The sequence below is a fragment of the Ranitomeya variabilis genome, chromosome 4 (genome assembly GCF_051348905.1).
Source record: "Ranitomeya variabilis isolate aRanVar5 chromosome 4, aRanVar5.hap1, whole genome shotgun sequence".
Classification (NCBI taxonomy): Eukaryota; Metazoa; Chordata; class Amphibia; order Anura; family Dendrobatidae; genus Ranitomeya; species Ranitomeya variabilis.
The window spans coordinates 10,033,198-10,050,882 of NC_135235.1; the positions used below are offsets into that span (position 1 = coordinate 10,033,198).

At 53.8% G+C, this 17,685-nt stretch overlaps 1 protein-coding gene across 3 annotated transcripts in view; it reads right to left on the minus strand.

The window, feature by feature from the left end:
* Positions 1-17,685, minus strand: part of ATRNL1 (attractin like 1) — a 767,569-nt gene that overhangs the window by 560,655 nt on the left and 189,229 nt on the right. For all 3 annotated transcript variants that reach the window (XR_013214392.1, XM_077257919.1, XM_077257920.1), the window contains exons 8-10: positions 14,191-14,446; positions 8,852-9,035; positions 2,309-2,463 (exon numbers count right to left, since the gene is read on the minus strand). Coding sequence is in view for 2 of the 3 variants with exons in the window: in XM_077257919.1 (XP_077114034.1) it covers positions 2,309-2,463; positions 8,852-9,035; positions 14,191-14,446 (595 nt within the window). In the remaining variant the exon portion in view is untranslated. The remainder of the gene's footprint in view (positions 1-2,308; positions 2,464-8,851; positions 9,036-14,190; positions 14,447-17,685) is intronic.

Consider the following 17,685-nt stretch of genomic DNA (forward strand, 5'->3'; position numbering starts at 1 on the left):
GGCGGTGCAGCACTGTGGAGAGGACGAGTAGGGTGGTAAGGTATGCGCACATCGCATCTTTTTAAGGCAGATTCTGTCTGGATTCTACTGGAAAAATCTCCACAGCATTGCATAAAATCAGCACAGTGCACAGCGATGTAAAAATGTCTGCGCTCATGTCCCACTCATGTGGCGTCTTTTCTCTACTTCATGCTTAGGAAACTTTCATGCAGTTAATAGAAATAGCAGAAAGGAAAAGATGCCAGTCGTGGAGCTGCCACAAAAACGATGACGCCACCGCCGGTGCAGCCATTACAGAATTCTCGTCCAGTAGATGGCGTGTGCACATGGTCGTGGCGTTGGGGGGAGTTTTGGCGTTGGCCGCCGTGCGGTCGGACACTGCCGGTCTGCAGAGGTTTCCTGCAGGATCCGCTTCACACCATGGACCACGCTCTCTCTTCTATCTCCAACGTCTCCTCCTAGGAGCACAGAGTGGATTTGACTTGGAAGAGTTTTACAAACAGTTTTTGATGGCGATTAGGGGGAAGGATCAGTTCCAAAAAACCTAAACAATCTCAGTGTGAACACAGCCCGATGCTCCCTCATATAACCTGCAGCTTGTGACAAGAGGATGATGGGAGTAGTAACTTTCAGGGCACCGACCCCCCACACACAGAGGCATGAGCCTGCACTGCATTGTATTACGTGATGCCCCCTGGTGGACTGGTGTAGAATGCAACCCCTACTCTTCACCAGCCGTATAAATAGACATTTCCCCTTTAAGAGGAATCAGTGTTTCAGTATTTTCCTTGCTTCTATTTTTTGCTGGGACACAACATTCTGCTTCTGCCGCTCTCCTTTCATCGAGAAGCGATGGCGACTTATTAAATCTAATGAATCCGCCTATTTAGCGCCGTTCTGTTGGCGACCGATGATTCATTCTGTAAACAGCCGCAGTCCCATGTAACGATTCGCTGGTAAATGAGCCCTGCTTTTCCCGGACACAATGGCGCGGAGGTAAAGTGGCTTCATCTGTGAACATAACAATCCGGGCGGCTTTGTGCTCCGGGATGAATAGCGCTTGTAAAATGAGGGCGGCTCCGCGGAGCTAATGGGATGAAGTGCTCCGCTATCGGAGGAGTGCGCGGTGAACGAGGCTTTCGCTTGGCGCTGATTGCCGCGGACGCTCCGACACCTGACGGCGGCTCGGCTCGCCAATCCCAGGTAATCAGCCTCCCATTAATGGCGGCAGAGTGCTCGCTGAACACGGTCATTACCGATCGGAGCCGGAGAAAAGCTCCTAATAATGGACAGAAGGAAGCGGCACAATAGTGCGGAGCCGAAAGCCGTGCACAGAACATCGGCTCGCTGCTTCCTCGGGCGCAAGGGAAACGTGCACCGTCATTTAGTATCAACAGAAAGGAGCGGGAAATCAACAGCCCCATTGTCCGAGAGCATCCATTACTGCCCCCCGCCATCGTGAGAAACGGGGGGGCTACCAAGTACCACAAAGTGGCCAACAGCTAATCCCACAGCTGTGATTGTAGGGTCCAGAGCCGAGCGCTGAATTATAGCCCTCCAGTCCAATCATCACGTACTCCAGTCACCTCCAGAGCTGCACTCACTACTCTGCTGTTACATCATGCCTTATCCTCCAGTCACCTCCAGAGCTGCACTCACTATTCTACTGTTACACCGTGTCTTATCCTCCAGTCACCTCCAGAGCTGCACTCACTACTCTGCTGTTACATCATGCCTTATCCTCCAGTCACCTCCAGAGCTGCACTCACTATTCTACTGTTACACCGTGTCTTATCCTCCAGTCACCTCCAGAGCTGCACTCACTATTCTACTGTTATACCGTGTCTTATCCTCCAGTCACCTCCAGAGCTGCGGTCACTGTTTTGCTCTTACACCAGGGCTTCACCATTGTTTCTCGGCGCTGTCGCCGTGATCTAACCCCCGTTATTATACACAGAGCGCAGGGTCCTCACCGCTATGGAGACGACTGTGACGGTGATAAATGTGCGGCGCTCGGTCGTCTGAGGGACGGGGAAACATATTGGGAAAATACTAACCCTGCGGAGCAGAACTCACAAAATCCCCATCACTGTTCCTGCAGAACTCCTGTAATCCGGCACTGATAATCCCAATATCTGCGGCACAGTCGCCGGCAGCCTTCAGGCAGCACTTGTTCCACCTGTCCGATAATCCGGAGCCGGCCACAGAGATACCGGATTAAAGGAATTTTCCTGGATTATGATGAACAGATGCGCTCGGGGAAAGGGTTAATTCTGGGCCCTGCTAATCTGGGGCCCGGGGTACTCACCGATGTCATAGGCCAGGAAGTCAGCGGAGAAGCACTTGGCGCCGTTGCTCAGGGACGTGTCATTGTGCGTATTCCCACCAAACACCAGCATGGCGCCGCTGATCAGCACCGAGGAGTGCAGGTACCGCGACAAAGCGCTCTCCTTCAGGATCATCCTGGAAAAAGAGGGACAAGTCAGAGGTAACCACAGACACAACACCACGTCCTCGGAGCACTCAAGATCTCTGCTCCGGCACTGAATGCAGCCTCGGCCCGGAGGTCGGAACCTGTCCTGATCCAACACACCGCACAGCTTGGGGTTTGTTACAGTGTTCCAGAGAGCTAAACACAGCACGAGCGCACCTCTCCCCTTGTTAATATTCTATTGTTCATCCATCACCCCCAGAGCAGCATTCCTAATTCTACTATTACATACCTTCCATCACCTCCTGAGCAGCATTCTTTATTCTACTGTTACAAATCTTTTCTCACCTTCATAACAGCATTATTTTCTTCATTCTGTTACAGATCTTCTGTCACCTCCAAAAAAGCATTCTTAATTCTCCTGTTACAGATCTTCTGTCACCTCGAGAGCAGCAATCTTAATTCTCATGTTACAGATCTTCTGTCACCTCGAGAGCAGCAATCTTAATTCTCATGTTACAGATCTCATCACCTCCAGAGCAGCAATCTTAATTCTCATGTTACAGATCTCATCACCTCCAGAGCAGCATTCTTAATTCTCATGTTACAGATCTCATCACCTCCAGAGCAACAATCTTAATTCTCCAATTACAGATCTTCTGTCACCTCCAGAGCAGCATTCTTAATTCTCCAGTTACAGATCTTCTGTCCCTCCAGAGCAGCATTCTTAATTCTCCTGTTACAGATCTTCTGTTACCACCAGAGCAGCATTCTTAATTCTCCAGTTACAGATCTTCTGTCCCTCCAGAGCAGCATTCTTAATTCTCCAATTACAGATCTCCTGTCACCTCCAGAGCAGCATTCTTAATTCTCCAATTACAGATCTTCTGTCCCTCCAGAGCAGCATTCTTAATTCTCCAGGTACAGATCTTCTGTCACCACCAGAGCAGCATTCTTAATTCTCCAGTTACAGATCTTCTGTCACCACCAGAGCAGTATTCTTAAATTCTCCAGTTACAGATCTTCTGTCACCACCAGAGCAGCATTCTTAATTCTCTAGTTACAGATCTTCTGTCACCACCAGAGCAGCATTCTTAAATTCTCCAGTTACAGATCTTCTGTCACCACCAGAGCAGCATTCTTAATTCTCCAGTTACAGATCTTCTGTCCCTCCAGAGCAGCATTCTTAATTCTCCAGTTACAGATCTTCTGTCCCTCCAGAGCAGCATTCTTAATTCTCCTGTTACAGATCTTCTGTCACCTCGAGAGCAGCAATCTTAATTCTCATGTTACAGATCTTCTGTCACCTCGAGAGCAGCAATCTTAATTCTCATGTTACAGATCTCATCACCTCCAGAGCAGCATTCTTAATTCTCCTGTTACAGATCTTCTGTCACCTCGAGAGCAGCAATCTTAATTCTCATGTTACAGATCTTCTGTCACCTCGAGAGCAGCAATCTTAATTCTCATGTTACAGATCTCATCACCTCCAAAGCAGCATTCTTAATTCTCATGTTACAGATCTCATCACCTCCAGAGCAGCATTCTTAATTCTCCAATTACAGATCTTCTGTCACCTCCAGAGCAGCATTCTTAATTCTCCTGTTACAGATCTTCTGTCACCACCAGAGCAGCATTCTTAATTCTCCAGTTACAGATCTTCTGTCCCTCCAGAGCAGCATTCTTAATTCTCCAATTACAGATCTCCTGTCACCTCCAGAGCAGCATTCTTAATTCTCCAATTACAGATCTTCTGTCCCTCCAGAGCAGCATTCTTAATTCTCCAGTTACAGATCTTCTGTCACCACCAGAGCAGCATTCTTAATTCTCCAGTTACAGATCTTCTGTCACCACCAGAGCAGTATTCTTAAATTCTCCAGTTACAGATCTTCTGTCACCACCAGAGCAGCATTCTTAATTCTCTAGTTACAGATCTTCTGTCACCACCAGAGCAGCATTCTTAAATTCTCCAGTTACAGATCTTCTGTCACCACCAGAGCAGCATTCTTAATTCTCTAGTTACAGATCTTCTGTCACCACCAGAGCAGCATTCTTAAATTCTCCAGTTACAGATCTTCTGTCACCACCAGAGCAGCATTCTTAATTCTCCAGTTACAGATCTTCTGTCCCTCCAGAGCAGCATTCTTAATTCTCCAGTTACAGATCTTCTGTCCCTCCAGAGCAGCATTCTTAATTCTCCAGTTACAGATCTTCTGTCACCCCCAGAGCAGCTGTTACTGTTACGAGTCTGGAGTTCAGCATAGATAGCAGGGACGCCGTCACCATTGTCCCCTTCCACACCCTGGAGCAGCAGGGATGTCGTCATTAGCCGCTGCTACTGAGGATTATCTGGAGAGGACAGTAACAAACCCTCAGCTGTGAGAAGTAACAGGGCAGTTGGGGTGCTTACTTCCCATTCACTGACAACAAGCAGAAATGTTGAAATCTTAAGTCCAAACCTGCAGCTTCTGCGTGTGAGATGTGAGGACGCTGTGACCCCGGAGGAGACGCCGTCAGGCCGCAGACCCGTCACCGTGCGGAAAACCGTAAACCGCAACCAAGAAGGTCAAACTATAAGGAGACACTGAATGTGTGCGGCTCGTGGAAAGGTCGGCGTGCCCGCGGCCGGAGGTGCCCTTTCTGGGGCAACAGATTTGCTTAATTCTCGCCCCGCGGTGGACGCACGTTACACTGGGGCTTATGAATAAACCTCCGGTCAGTGAGCGCTGCTCCGGGGGTTCAGCGTCCAGGAGTCCTGCACCAAATGAGCAGGGAACACGCCGCACAATCTGCAGATGACCAGCGGTGCGGCACCTTTAAGCCTGCGCCCTGCAACCGCTTCTTAAAGGGGAAGTGCACCCTAACACATCATGAAGCAGAGGAAAATACAAGCTGAGGCCCCCAGACACTATCCCCCTCCCCCAGTAGTCGGACCCCCGGTCAGGTGGGGGTGTCTGGCCGCTCTAAGCACAAATTAAACCAGTGATTGAGAATGTAGCGAGAGACGGAGAGTAATCAAAGAGGCGCTGGGAAGAAAAGGTCAATGTGAGCGGCGTGAAGCGCTGCGGACAGTCGTCCCATCAGGAGCGGCGGGATCAGGAGCGGCGGGATCAGGAGCTTACCGGCCGTGTTTGTGCAATCTAATCCCAAGTCTGCAAAGCAAACCGCAGATGTGAGCCTGCTTAACCCCCGCGCTGCTGGACCACGGCACAGCCGGAACTTAAAGGGATCCTGCCACATTATCCGGCTCCGCAGGTTACATATGATCATATCATATGATATCTCTGCTCCTTCTGTGCCCAGGAGTCCAGGGGGCGGGCAGAGGTAGCTGTCACTGAGCAGGACCGCCCACTGGACTCCTAAACGTTAACACGCCGCCTGCAGAAAGCCCCACATGTACAATGTGATGTGTTCCCTTTAAGAGCAGCAGCAAGGTGACAACCGGACCCCGGTACAGCTCACAGAGGGGGTCACACAGCAAACAGAAGACGGCGGCGGCTTCCCCTGATCACTCCACGCTCCCTCCATTATACTGTGTGGTCCGAGGTCCTCGCAGCTTCCTAACGGACTCTACGATTGTCAGGATCTCTGCTGTCGGCCCTCAGGGGCCGAAAAACGGAACGTCCCACAGATCAGGACCAAGATTTTTTCTTACTAGAATGGATTTATTTCAGGCTACAAAGTCTTTTTGTATTTGGTTCTCATTAATAATGTTGCAGCGTTTCCGCTCTACAGCCGCTATGCTGCGCTGACTATTGCTGGCTGCAGAATGAGTAAAATGAGGGTCTGCCGGCGAGCTCCTTCTACAGCCACTGTGCTGACTATTGCTGGCTGCAGAATGAGTAAAATGAGGGTCTGCCGGAGAGCTCCTTCTACAGCCGCTGCGCTGACTATTACTGGCTGCAGAATAAGTAAACTGAGGGTCTGCCGGCGAGCCCCTTCTACAGCCGCTGGCTGACTATTACTGGCTGCAGAATAAGTAAACTGAGGGTCTGCCGGCGAGCCCCTTCTACAGCCGCTGTGCTGACTATTGCTGGCTGCAGAATGAGTAAACTGAGGGTGTGCCGGCGAGCTCCTTCTACAGCCACTGCGCTGACTATTGCTGGCTGCAGAATGAGTAAACTGAGGGTGTGCCGGCGAGCTCCTTCTACAGCCGCTATGCTGCGCTGACTATTGCTGGCTGCAGAATGAGTAAACTGAGGGTCTGCCGGTGAGCTCCTTCTACAGCCACTGCGCTGACTATTGCTGGCTGCAGAATGAGTAAACTGAGGGTCTGCCGGTGAGCTCCTTCTACAGCCACTGCGCTGACTATTGCTGGCTGCAGAATGAGTAAACTGAGGGTCTGCCGGCGAGCTCCTTCTACAGCCGCTGCGCTGACTATTGCTGGCTGCAGAATGAGTAAACTGAGGGTCTGCCGGCGAGCCCCTTCTACAGCCGCTGCGCTGACTATTGCTGGCTGCAGAATGAGTAAACTGAGGGTCTGCCGGCGAGCTCCTTCTACAGCCACTGCGCTGACTATTGCTGGCTGCAGAATGAGTAAACTGAGGGTCTGCTGGCGAGCTCCTTCTACAGCCGCTGCGCTGACTATTACTGGCTGCAGAATGAGTAAACTGAGGGTCTGCTGGCGAGCTCCTTCTACAGCCGCTGCGCTGACTATTACTGGCTGCAGAATGAGTAAACTGAGGGTCTATCGATGAGCTCCTTCTACAGCCGCTGCGCTGACTATTACTGGCTGCAGAATAAGTAAACTGAGGGTCTGCCGGCGAGCCCCTTCTACAGCCGCTGGCTGACTATTACTGGCTGCAGAATAAGTAAACTGAGGGTCTGCCGGCGAGCCCCTTCTACAGCCGCTGCGCTGACTATTACTGGCTGCAGAATGAGTAAACTGAGGGTCTGCCGGTGAGCTCCTTCTACAGCCGCTGCGCTGACTATTGCTGGCTGCAGAATGAGTAAACTGAGGGTCTGCCGGCGAGCTCCTTCTACAGCCGCTGTGCTGACTATTGCTGGCTGCAGAATGAGTAAACTGAGGGTCTGCCGGCGAGCTCCTTCTACAGCCGCTGCGCTGACTATTACTGGCTGCAGAATGAGTAAACTGAGGGTCTGCCGGCGAGCTCCTTCTACAGCCGCTGCGCTGACTATTACTGGCTGCAGAATGAGTAAACTGAGGGTCTGCCGGCGAGCTCCTTTTACAGCCGGTAACCCTGGTCGGTCCTTTCTGAGCTTCTCCCAGATTATGACCGCATCAAAGTGTGCAGCAAAATAAAGAGCCTGAAAAAAGGAATTTTAGCCCCAAACTCACACACTGAAGCAAAAAAATAAATAAATAATAATAATAATAATGTCCCCAAAAGGTGGACAACCCTAGTGTCCTATTCACACTTCTGAGTGTTTGTTACAATGACATCCGGTCTACACAAACCCCTGTGATGTATGAACTCCAGACTAAAATATATCTCTGAACTGACACATTGTAACAAACTGTCGCTGTTTAAATCATCCAGACTGGATACACTGTAACAAACGCCCAGCTGTGAGGAATATGAATGCATTGACAGTAATTACTGTGTATGGGGAACCTGACACACTGTAACAAACCATCCTGCAGCCTCCAAAGACCACAATCACAAGACGTCGGTGCGCAGGTCGTTACACAGAATATCAGCCGACTACACTGTGCGTCAGGCAGGGGCCCAGGAGCTTGCACTCTATGCACCGTCCTGTGACTTTATGGGCCCAGGAGCTTGCACTCTATGCACCGTCCTGTGACTTTATGGGCCCAGGAGCTTGCACTCTATGCACCGTCCTGTGAATTTATGGGTCCAGGAGCTTGCACTCTATGCACCGTCCTGTGACTTTATGGGCCCAGGAGCTTGTACTCTATGCACCGTCCTGTGACTTTATGGGCACAGGAGCTTGCACTCTATACACCGTCCTGTGACTTTATGGGCACAGGAGCTTGTACTCTATGCACCATCCTGTGACTTTATGGGCCCAGGAGCTTGTACTCTATACACCGTCCTGTGACTTTATGGGCACAGGAGCTTGTACTCTATGCACCATCCTGTGACTTTATGGGCACAGGAGCTTGTACTCTATGCACCATCCTGTGACTTTATGGGTCCAGGAGCTTGTACTCTATGCACCGTCCTGTGACTTTATGGGTCCAGGAGCTTGTACTCTATGCACCGTCCTGTGACTTTATGGGTCCAGGAGCTTGTACTCTATGCACCGTCCTGTGACTTTATGGGCACAGGAGCTTGTACTCTATGCACCGTCCTGTGACTTTATGGGCACAGGAGCTTGTACTCTATGCACCGTCCTGTGACTTATGGGCACAGGAGCTTGCACTCTATACACCGTCCTGTGACTTTATGGGCACAGGAGCTTGTACTCTATGCACCGTCCTGTGACTAAACCCACCATGTCCTGGTATTGACTTCATATCGGTACAGGTCGTCCACAAGGCCGTACTTGTTCCCCGGCAGGGCCTTATATCCTCCATGCACGTACGCAGACTTGGTGATGGGGTCATACACGCTGGTGTGGCCGTAACCTCCTTGTACAATGGCCCCCCGTGTCTCCGGCACCAGCCAAGTGTTGGACCCTGAAAAATAGCCGTAGAAAGGAAACAGTCAAGAAGGTGTTAGGAGCGAGGAATCCATCAGCAAGCAGGTGGAACCGGAGATTATAATCCTATAAATGTTTAGACTGGCCGCCTGCCGCACAGAATTGGGGTCTCGTGTTGCACTTTTACTGAAAATTTTCATGTAATCATTGTAAAACTGGAACGTGGCGCGACATGATCTGATAACCACCAAAAGACCACCAGCGATGACCCCATAAAGGTCATCACCACCCCAGAGTAGCCATCATTAACCCCTTCACTTTCCAGACCACCAGAGCTGTCCCCATTAACAGCTTCATCATCTCAAACCACAGACGATATCATTAACTACCCTAGACCACAAGGGACGGCGATGGAGAAAAGCTAATGTGCCCTCTGTGGACCGATGCTGTGTTCTGAGGACCAGCGCTGTGCCCTCTGTGGCCCCGTGCAGGTCCTTCTGTGGCCCCATACTGTGCCCTACTGTGGACCGGCGCTGTGCCCTTTGTGGCCCTGTGCTGTGCACTCTGTGGCCCAGCGCTGTGCCATTCGTGGCCCAGCCCAGCGCTGTGCCCTCCGTAGCCCCGTGCTGTGCCCTCCGTGGCCCCATGCTGTGCCCTCCGTGGCCCCGTGCTGTGCCCTCCGTGGCCCCGTGCTGTGCCCTCCGTGGCCCCGCGCTGTGCCCCCCGTGGCCCCGTGCTGTGCCCCCCGTGGCCCTGTGCTGTGCCCTCCGTAGCCCCGTGCTGTGCCCCCTGTGGCCCTGTGCTGAGCCCCCGTGCTGTGCCCTCTGATGGGATACATGTGAGAAATGGAGGCCTGTGTGTCCACAGTGCTGTGCCCTCTGTGGCCCCGTGCTGTGCCCCCATGCTGTGCCCCCTGTGGCCCCGTGCTGTGCCCTCAGTGGCCCCGTGCTGTGCCCTCCGTGGCCCCGTGCTGTGCCCTCCGTGGCCCCGTGCTGTGCCCCCTGTGGCCCCGTGCTGTGCCCTCCGTAGCCCCGTGCTGTGCCCTCCGTAGCCCCATGCTGTGCCCTCCGTAGCCCCGTGCTGTGCCCCCTGTGGCCCCATGCTGTGCCCCCTGTGGTCCCATGCTGTGCCCCCTGTGGCCCCATGCTGTGCCCTCTGTTGGGATACATAGTAACGTGTGAGAAATGGAGGCCTGTGTGGCCCCGTGCTGTGCCCCGTGCTGTGCCCCCTGTGGCCCCGTGCTGTGCCCTCCGTGGCCCCGTGCTGTGCCCTCCGTGGCCCCGTGCTGTGCCCTCCGTGGCCCCGTGCTGTGCCCCCCGTGGCCCCGTGCTGTGCCCCCTGTGGCCCCGTGCTGTGCCCCCTGTGGCCCCGTGCTGTTCCCTCCATGGCACCGTGCTGTGCCCCCTGTGGCCCCGTGCTGTGCCCTCCGTAGCCCCGTGCTGTGCCCCCTGTGGCCCCGTGCTGTGCCCCCAGTGGCCCCGTGCTGTGCCCCCAGTGGCCCCGTGCTGTGCCCCCAGTAGCCCCGTGCTGTGCCCCCAGTGGCCCCGTGCTGTGCCCCCAGTGGCCCCGTGCTGTGCCCCCAGTGGCCCCGTGCTGTGCCCTCTGTTGGGATACATTGTAACGTGTGAGAATTGGAGGCCTGTGTGCCCACAGTGCTGTGCCCTCTGTGGCCCCGTGCTGTGCCCTCTGTGCCCCCCGTGCTGTGCCCCCCGTGGCCCCGTGCTGTGCCCTCCGTAGCCCCGTGCTGTGCCCCCCGTGGCCCCGTGCTGTGCCCCCCGTGGCCCCGTGCTGTGCCCCCCGTGGCCCCGTGCTGTGCCCCCCGTGGCCCCGTGCTGTGCCCCCCGTGGCCCCGTGCTGTGCCCCCCGTGGCCCCGTGCTGTGCCCCCCGTGGCCCCGTGCTGTGCCCCCCGTGGCCCCGTGCTGTGCCCCCCGTGGCCCCGTGCTGTGCCCTCCGTAGCCCCGTGCTGTGCCCTCCGTAGCCCCGTGCTGTGCCCTCCGTAGCCCCGTGCTGTGCCCTCCGTAGCCCCGTGCTGTGCCCCCCCGTGGCCCCGTGCTGTGCCCCCCGTGGCCCCGTGCTGTGCCCCCCGTGGCCCCGTGCTGTGCCCCCCGTGGCCCCGTGCTGTGCCCTCCGTGGCACCGTGCTGTGCCCTCCGTGGCCCCGTGCTGTGCCCTCCGTGGCCCCGTGCTGTGCCCTCCGTGGCCCCGTGCTGTGCCCTCCGTAGCCCCGTGCTGTGCCCTCCGTGGCCCCGTGCTGTGCCCTCCGTAGCCCCGTGCTGTGCCCTCCGTAGCCCCGTGCTGTGCCCTCCGTAGCCCCGTGCTGTGCCCTCCGTAGCCCCGTGCTGTGCCCTCCGTAGCCCCGTGCTGTGCCCTCCGTAGCCCCGTGCTGTGCCCTCCGTGGCCCCGTGCTGTGCCCTCCGTAGCCCCGTGCTGTGCCCTCCGTAGCCCCGTGCTGTGCCCTCCGTAGCCCCGTGCTGTGCCCCCTGTGGCCCCGTGCTGTGCCCCCTGTGGCCCCGTGCTGTGCCCTCCGTGGCACCGTGCTGTGCCCTCCGTAGCCCCGTGCTGTGCCCTCCGTGGCCCCGTGCTGTGCCCTCCGTAGCCCCGTGCTGTGCCCTCCGTGGCCCCGTGCTGTGCCCTCTGTTGTGATACATTGTAACGTGTGAGAATTGGAGGCCTGTGTGTCCACAGTAATAACCCCCACCCTCCGCCTGGCAGGATCGGCCGCACCACGAGTCACCTTGAGCCTCTCACTCAGCGCCGCGGAGATTTTATGAGGTATTTCTAACCGAAACCAAAATAAATTTCCCTCTGGACTGAAGTGAAAAAAAAGGAAAAGCTTTATGATCCAAGTGAGTAAAACTCTCCATATAATTCCCCTCCAGAGATTTATGACGGCGCTGGCAGCCATTACAGGGAGCGCAGGAAGAAAGGGCACTCATCGTCCCTGGCATCGTCCACAGCGAGAGGGTGGGGGTCCGCACTAATGTAGGGACCCCCCAACCATTAACCCCCTGCGCTCCCACTGAATGACTTCATCCATTACTGAGAACGGACCAGAGAAGAACAGAGAACACTGCAGAAATAAAGGGACAGCGGCCAAAATCAAGACACAAAGTGTCCACCAGCAGAATAGTGAGTGCAGCTCTGGGGTATAATACAGGAGGTAACTCAGGATCAGTAATGTAATGTACGTACACAGTGACTGCACCAGCAGAATAGTGAGAGCAGCTCCGGGGGTATAATACAGGATGTAACTCAGGATCAGTAATGTAATGTATGTACACAGTGACTACACCAGCAGAATAGTGAGTGCAGCTCTGGTGTATAATACAGGAGGTAACTCAGGATCAGTAATGTAATGTATGTACACAGTGACTGCGCCAGCAGAATAGTGAGTGCAGCTCTGGGGTATAATACAGGAGGTAACTCAGGATCAGTAATGTAATGTATGTACACAGTGACTGCACCAGCAGAATAGTGAGTGCAGCTCTGGAGTATAATACAGGATGTAACTCAGGATCAGTAATGTAATGTATGTACACAGTGACTGCACCAGCAGAATAGTGAGTGCAGCTCTGGAGTATAATACAGGATGTAACTCAGGATCAGTAATGTAATGTATGTACACAGTGACTGCACCAGCAGAATAGTGAGTGCAGCTCTGGGGTATAATACAGGATGTCACTCAGGATCAGTAATGTAATGTATGTACACAGTGACTGCACCAGCAGAATAGTGAGTGCAGCTCTGGGGTATAATACAGGAGGTAACTCAGGATCAGTAATGTAATGTATGTATACAGTGACTGCACCAGCAGAATAGTGAGTGCAGCTCTGGAGTATAATACAGGAGGTAACTCAGGATCAGTAATGTAATGTAATGTATGTACACAGTGACTGCACCAGCAGAATAGTGAGCGCAGCTCTGGAGTATAATACAGGATGTAACTCAGGATCAGTAATGTAATGTATGTACGCAGTGACTGCACCAGCAGAATAGTGAGTGCAGCTCTGGAGAATAATACAGGATGTAACTCAGGATCAGTAATGTAATGTATGTACACAGTGACTGCACCAGCAGAATAGTGAGTGCAGCTCTGGGGTATAATACAGGAGGTAACTCAGGATCAGTAATGTAATGTATGTACACAGTGACTGCACCAGCAGAATAGTGAGTGCAGTTCTGGGGTATAATACAGGAGGTAACTCAGGATCAGTAATGTAATGTATGTACACAGTGACTGCACCAGCAGAATAGTGAGAGCAGCTCCGGGGGTATAATACAGGATGTAACTCAGGATCAGTAATGTAATGTATGTACACAGTGACTGCACCAGCAGAATAGTGAGTGCAGTTCTGGGGTATAATACAGGAGGTAACTCAGGATCAGTAATGTAATGTATGTACACAGTGACTGCACCAGCAGAATAGTGAGTGCAGCTCTGGAGTATAATACAGGATGTAACTCAGGATCAGTAATGTAATGTAATGTATGTACACAGTGACTGCACCAGCAGAATAGTGAGCGCAGCTCTGGAGTATAATACAGGATGTAACTCAGGATCAGTAATGTAATGTATGTACGCAGTGACTGCACCAGCAGAATAGTGAGTGCAGCTCTGGAGAATAATACAGGATGTAACTCAGGATCAGTAATGTAATGTATGTACACAGTGACTGCACCAGCAGAATAGTGAGTGCAGCTCTGGGGTATAATACAGGATGTCACTCAGGATCAGTAATGTAATGTATGTACACAGTGACTGCACCAGCAGAATAGTGAGTGCAGCTCTGGAGTATAATACAGGAGGTAACTCAGGATCAGTAATGTAATGTATGTACACAGTGACTGCACCAGCAGAATAGTGAGTGCAGCTCTGGAGTATAATACAGGAGGTAACTCAGGATCAGTAATGTAATGTATGTACACAGTGACTGCACCAGCAGAATAGTGAGTGCAGCTCTGGAGTATAATACAGGAGGTAACTCAGGATCAGTAATGTAATGTATGTACACAGTGACTGCACCAGCAGAATAGTGAGTGCAGCTACCTGCTATCAGCGGCCATTTACCTGCATGGCGCTGCCCCATCTCACCTATGGTAAATGCACTTGTATAACCCTCGCCTCCCCTTCCTCTGGGGGGTGAAGCACAATCCCCTCCCCCACAGGACCCCCCGGTCAGTGCAGAACTCACGCAGGTAATACTCCTGGACGTTGCTGATGTAGCCGTAGATGGAGGAATACCCGAATATGACGACCATGGCCACCTCGCGGCTCTCCAGCTCCAGGATGTGCGCCGTGTGTCCCTCCACCGCGTAATGCTGCCCGTGATTCAGGACCTGTGGGGTCCGCGTGCTCCACGACTTACTGGAGATGTCAAACACCCAGAGCTCATTCGTGACGTTCCCCCCGCCGGCCTCAATCTTCCCTCCGTACATGTAGATTTCATCCTGTAGGAAGAAGAACGCGGACAGCATATCACATAGCGGCACAACGTCCGCAGGGCAGAGCTGCCAACACCAGGAGGATTGGAGTAGTAGTCGTGTGCTGCGGGTGAGCTGGGACCGGACGCTGAGATTCTGGGAGCACAGGCCCGGATTATTAGCCACTTTGTATCTGCGCTGATTTATGGCGCCGGCCGCGTCCGCGGGGCAGAACTGCCAACACCAGGAGGATTGGAGTAGTAGTCGTGCACTGCGGGTGAGCTGGGACCGGACGCTGAGATTCTGGGAGCACAGGCCCGGATTATAAGCTACTTTGTATCTGCGCTGATTTATGGCGCCGGCCGCGTCCGCGGGGCAGAACTGCCAGCACCAGGAGGATTGGAGTAGTAGTCATGTGCTACGGGTGAGCTGGGACCGGACACTGAGATTCTGGGAGCACAGGCCCGGATTATTAGCTACTTTGTATCTGCGCTGATTTATGGCGCCGGCCGCTTCCCCGGGGCAGAACTGCCAATACCAGGAGGACTGGAGTAGTAGTTGTGCGCTGTGGCCAGCTCGGACCGGACGCTGAGATTCTGGGAGCACAGGCCCGGATTATTAGCTACTTTGTATCTGCGCTGATTTATGGCGCCGGCCGTGTCCCCGGGGCAGAACTGCTAACACCAGGAGGACTGGAGTAGTAGTCGTGCACTGCGGGTGAGCTGGGACCGGACGCTGAGATTCTGGGAGCACAGGCCCGGATTATAAGCTACTTTGTATCTGCGCTGATTTATGGCGCCGGCCGCGTCCGCGGGGCAGAACTGCCAGCACCAGGAGGATTGGAGTAGTAGTCGTGTGCTACGGGTGAGCTGGGACCGGACACTGAGATTCTGGGAGCACAGGCCCGGATTATTAGCTACTTTGTATCTGCGCTGATTTATGGCGCCGGCCGCTTCCCCGGGGCAGAACTGCCAATACCAGGAGGACTGGAGTAGTAGTTGTGCGCTGTGGCCAGCTCGGACCGGACACTGAGATTCTGGGAGCACAGGCCTGGATTATTAGCTACTTTGTATCTGCGCTGATTTATGGCGCCGGCCGTGTCCCCGGGGCAGAACTGCTAACACCAGGAGGACTGGAGTAGTAGTTGTGCGCTGTGGCCAGCTCGGACCGGACGCTGAGATTCTGGGAGCACAGGCCCGGATTATTAGCTACTTTGTATCTGCGCTGATTTATGGCGCCGGCCGCTTCCCCAGTGTCGCCCTCCCTCTCCATATCCACGTTCTCTGGGTTTATTGTGACAATGTGTCAGTGGCGCCTGTCTCCTCCACGAGTGACGGCGCTGAAGCTGAAGGCGGTGCACGCGGTGAGATAAGTCGGATAGAAGCCCCCCGCGGAGGGTAATTACAGGCAGATGGCGGCCAGAGGATTACCAGGTTTTTATCCACCATAATCTGATATTAAACATTAGGTCTCAGCGAGCGGCGGCTCCGCATCAGGGCGACGATTCCCAGAACAAAGTGAGGACACGGAAAGTCAGAGCGCGGGAGTGTAATGCTACACACCGGACGGTGGGGTCTGCAACGTGCACGTGGCTGGGGGAGCGTCTCATAGTCCGGATGTACCAGCTTTAGCTGTGGTGGGGAGGTGGGGGAGCGGCATCAGCGATGCAGAAGGGTCACAACTAACTCCTGTGCCCACTGCTAAAGAGAAATGAATATTCACTGCATTCCACGTCCATGGGCGTGGAGAGCAATGAATATTCATTTCTCTTTATAGTGTCTTGGTATGATTGGCCCACATCCCGTTCCTGATATGCATGGCCCGATCCTTATAAAATAAGATTACACTTACCTTCCCGGCGCTCCCTCACAGCATCTTGTTCCCATGCCAGCAGCTGCTTCATGCTTGTAAGCAGAGCACAGCTGCCGGAATACTCACTGCTCTGCACCCCGGGACGGTGCGTCCAGGGAGCTGAATATTCAGGAAGCCGGCGGCTGACAGTAAAAGCTACTGAAGAGCAATGAATACTCACTGATCTCTGCGCACATAGTCCCGGCGTGCAGAGCACTGAGTATTCCGGCAGCTGTGCTCTGCTTATGAGCAGCTCCTGACGTCCCTGCCATGTGCTGCTTACAAGCATAAAGCAGCTGCCGGCATCGGGACATGACGCTGCGAGGGAGCGCTGGGAAGGTAAGTGTAATGGTTTGGGGATTTGTTTAATTTTTCTGATGGGGCCAATCATATCACGACACGGATGAGACCATGCATACTAGGATTGGGATGAGGGGGCCCATGTGCGTCAGGATGGGGATGAGGGGACAATATATACCAGGATAGGGGATATTAAGTACAGAATTGACCACTTTTTTGCTTCAATTTTTTTTCCTTAATTTCCTCCTCTAAAAACCTAGGTGCGCCTCATGGTTCAGTGCATCTTATAGTCCAAAAAATACAGTATATCCATGCTGAGGGGCCTCAGGCCACTTCCTCCAGTCAGCGCATGGGAGACACCGAGACAGGAGCAGAAGCACAGTGTCAGGGAACGGAACCGAGGTGAGTATGTGGTGGGTGTTTTAGCTATTTATGTATATGGGATGTTTGGCTGCACATGGGGAGGCTATGGGGGGGCTTACTGTGGACATGGGGAGGCTATGGGGGTCTTACCGTAGACATGGGGAGGCTATGGGGGTCTTACCGTAAACATGGGGAGGCTGTGGGCGTCTTACCATAGACATGGGGAGGCTATGGGGGTCTTACCGTAGACATGGGGAGGCTATGGGGGGCTTACTGTGGACATTGGAAGGCTATAGGGGTCTTACCGTGGGCATGGGGAGGCTATAGGGGTCTTACCGTGGACATGGGGAGGCTGTGGGCGTCTTACCGTGGACATGGGGAGGCTATGGGGGTCTTACTGTGGACATTGGGAGGCTGTGGGCGTCTTACCGTAGACATGGGGAGGCTATAGGGGTCTTACCGTAGACATGGGGAGGCTATGGGGGGCTTACTGTGGACATTGGGAGGCTATAGGGGTCTTACTGTGGACATTGGGAGGCTATAGGGGTCTTACTGTGGACATGGGGAGGCTATAGGGGTCTTACCGTGGACATGGGGAGGCTGTGGGCGTCTTACCGTAGACATGGGGAGGCTATGGGGGGCTTACTGTGGACATGGGGAGGCTGTGGGCGTCTTACCGTGGACATGGGGAGGCTATGAGGGTCTTACCGTGGACATGGGTAGGCTATAGGGGTCTTACCGTGGACATTGGG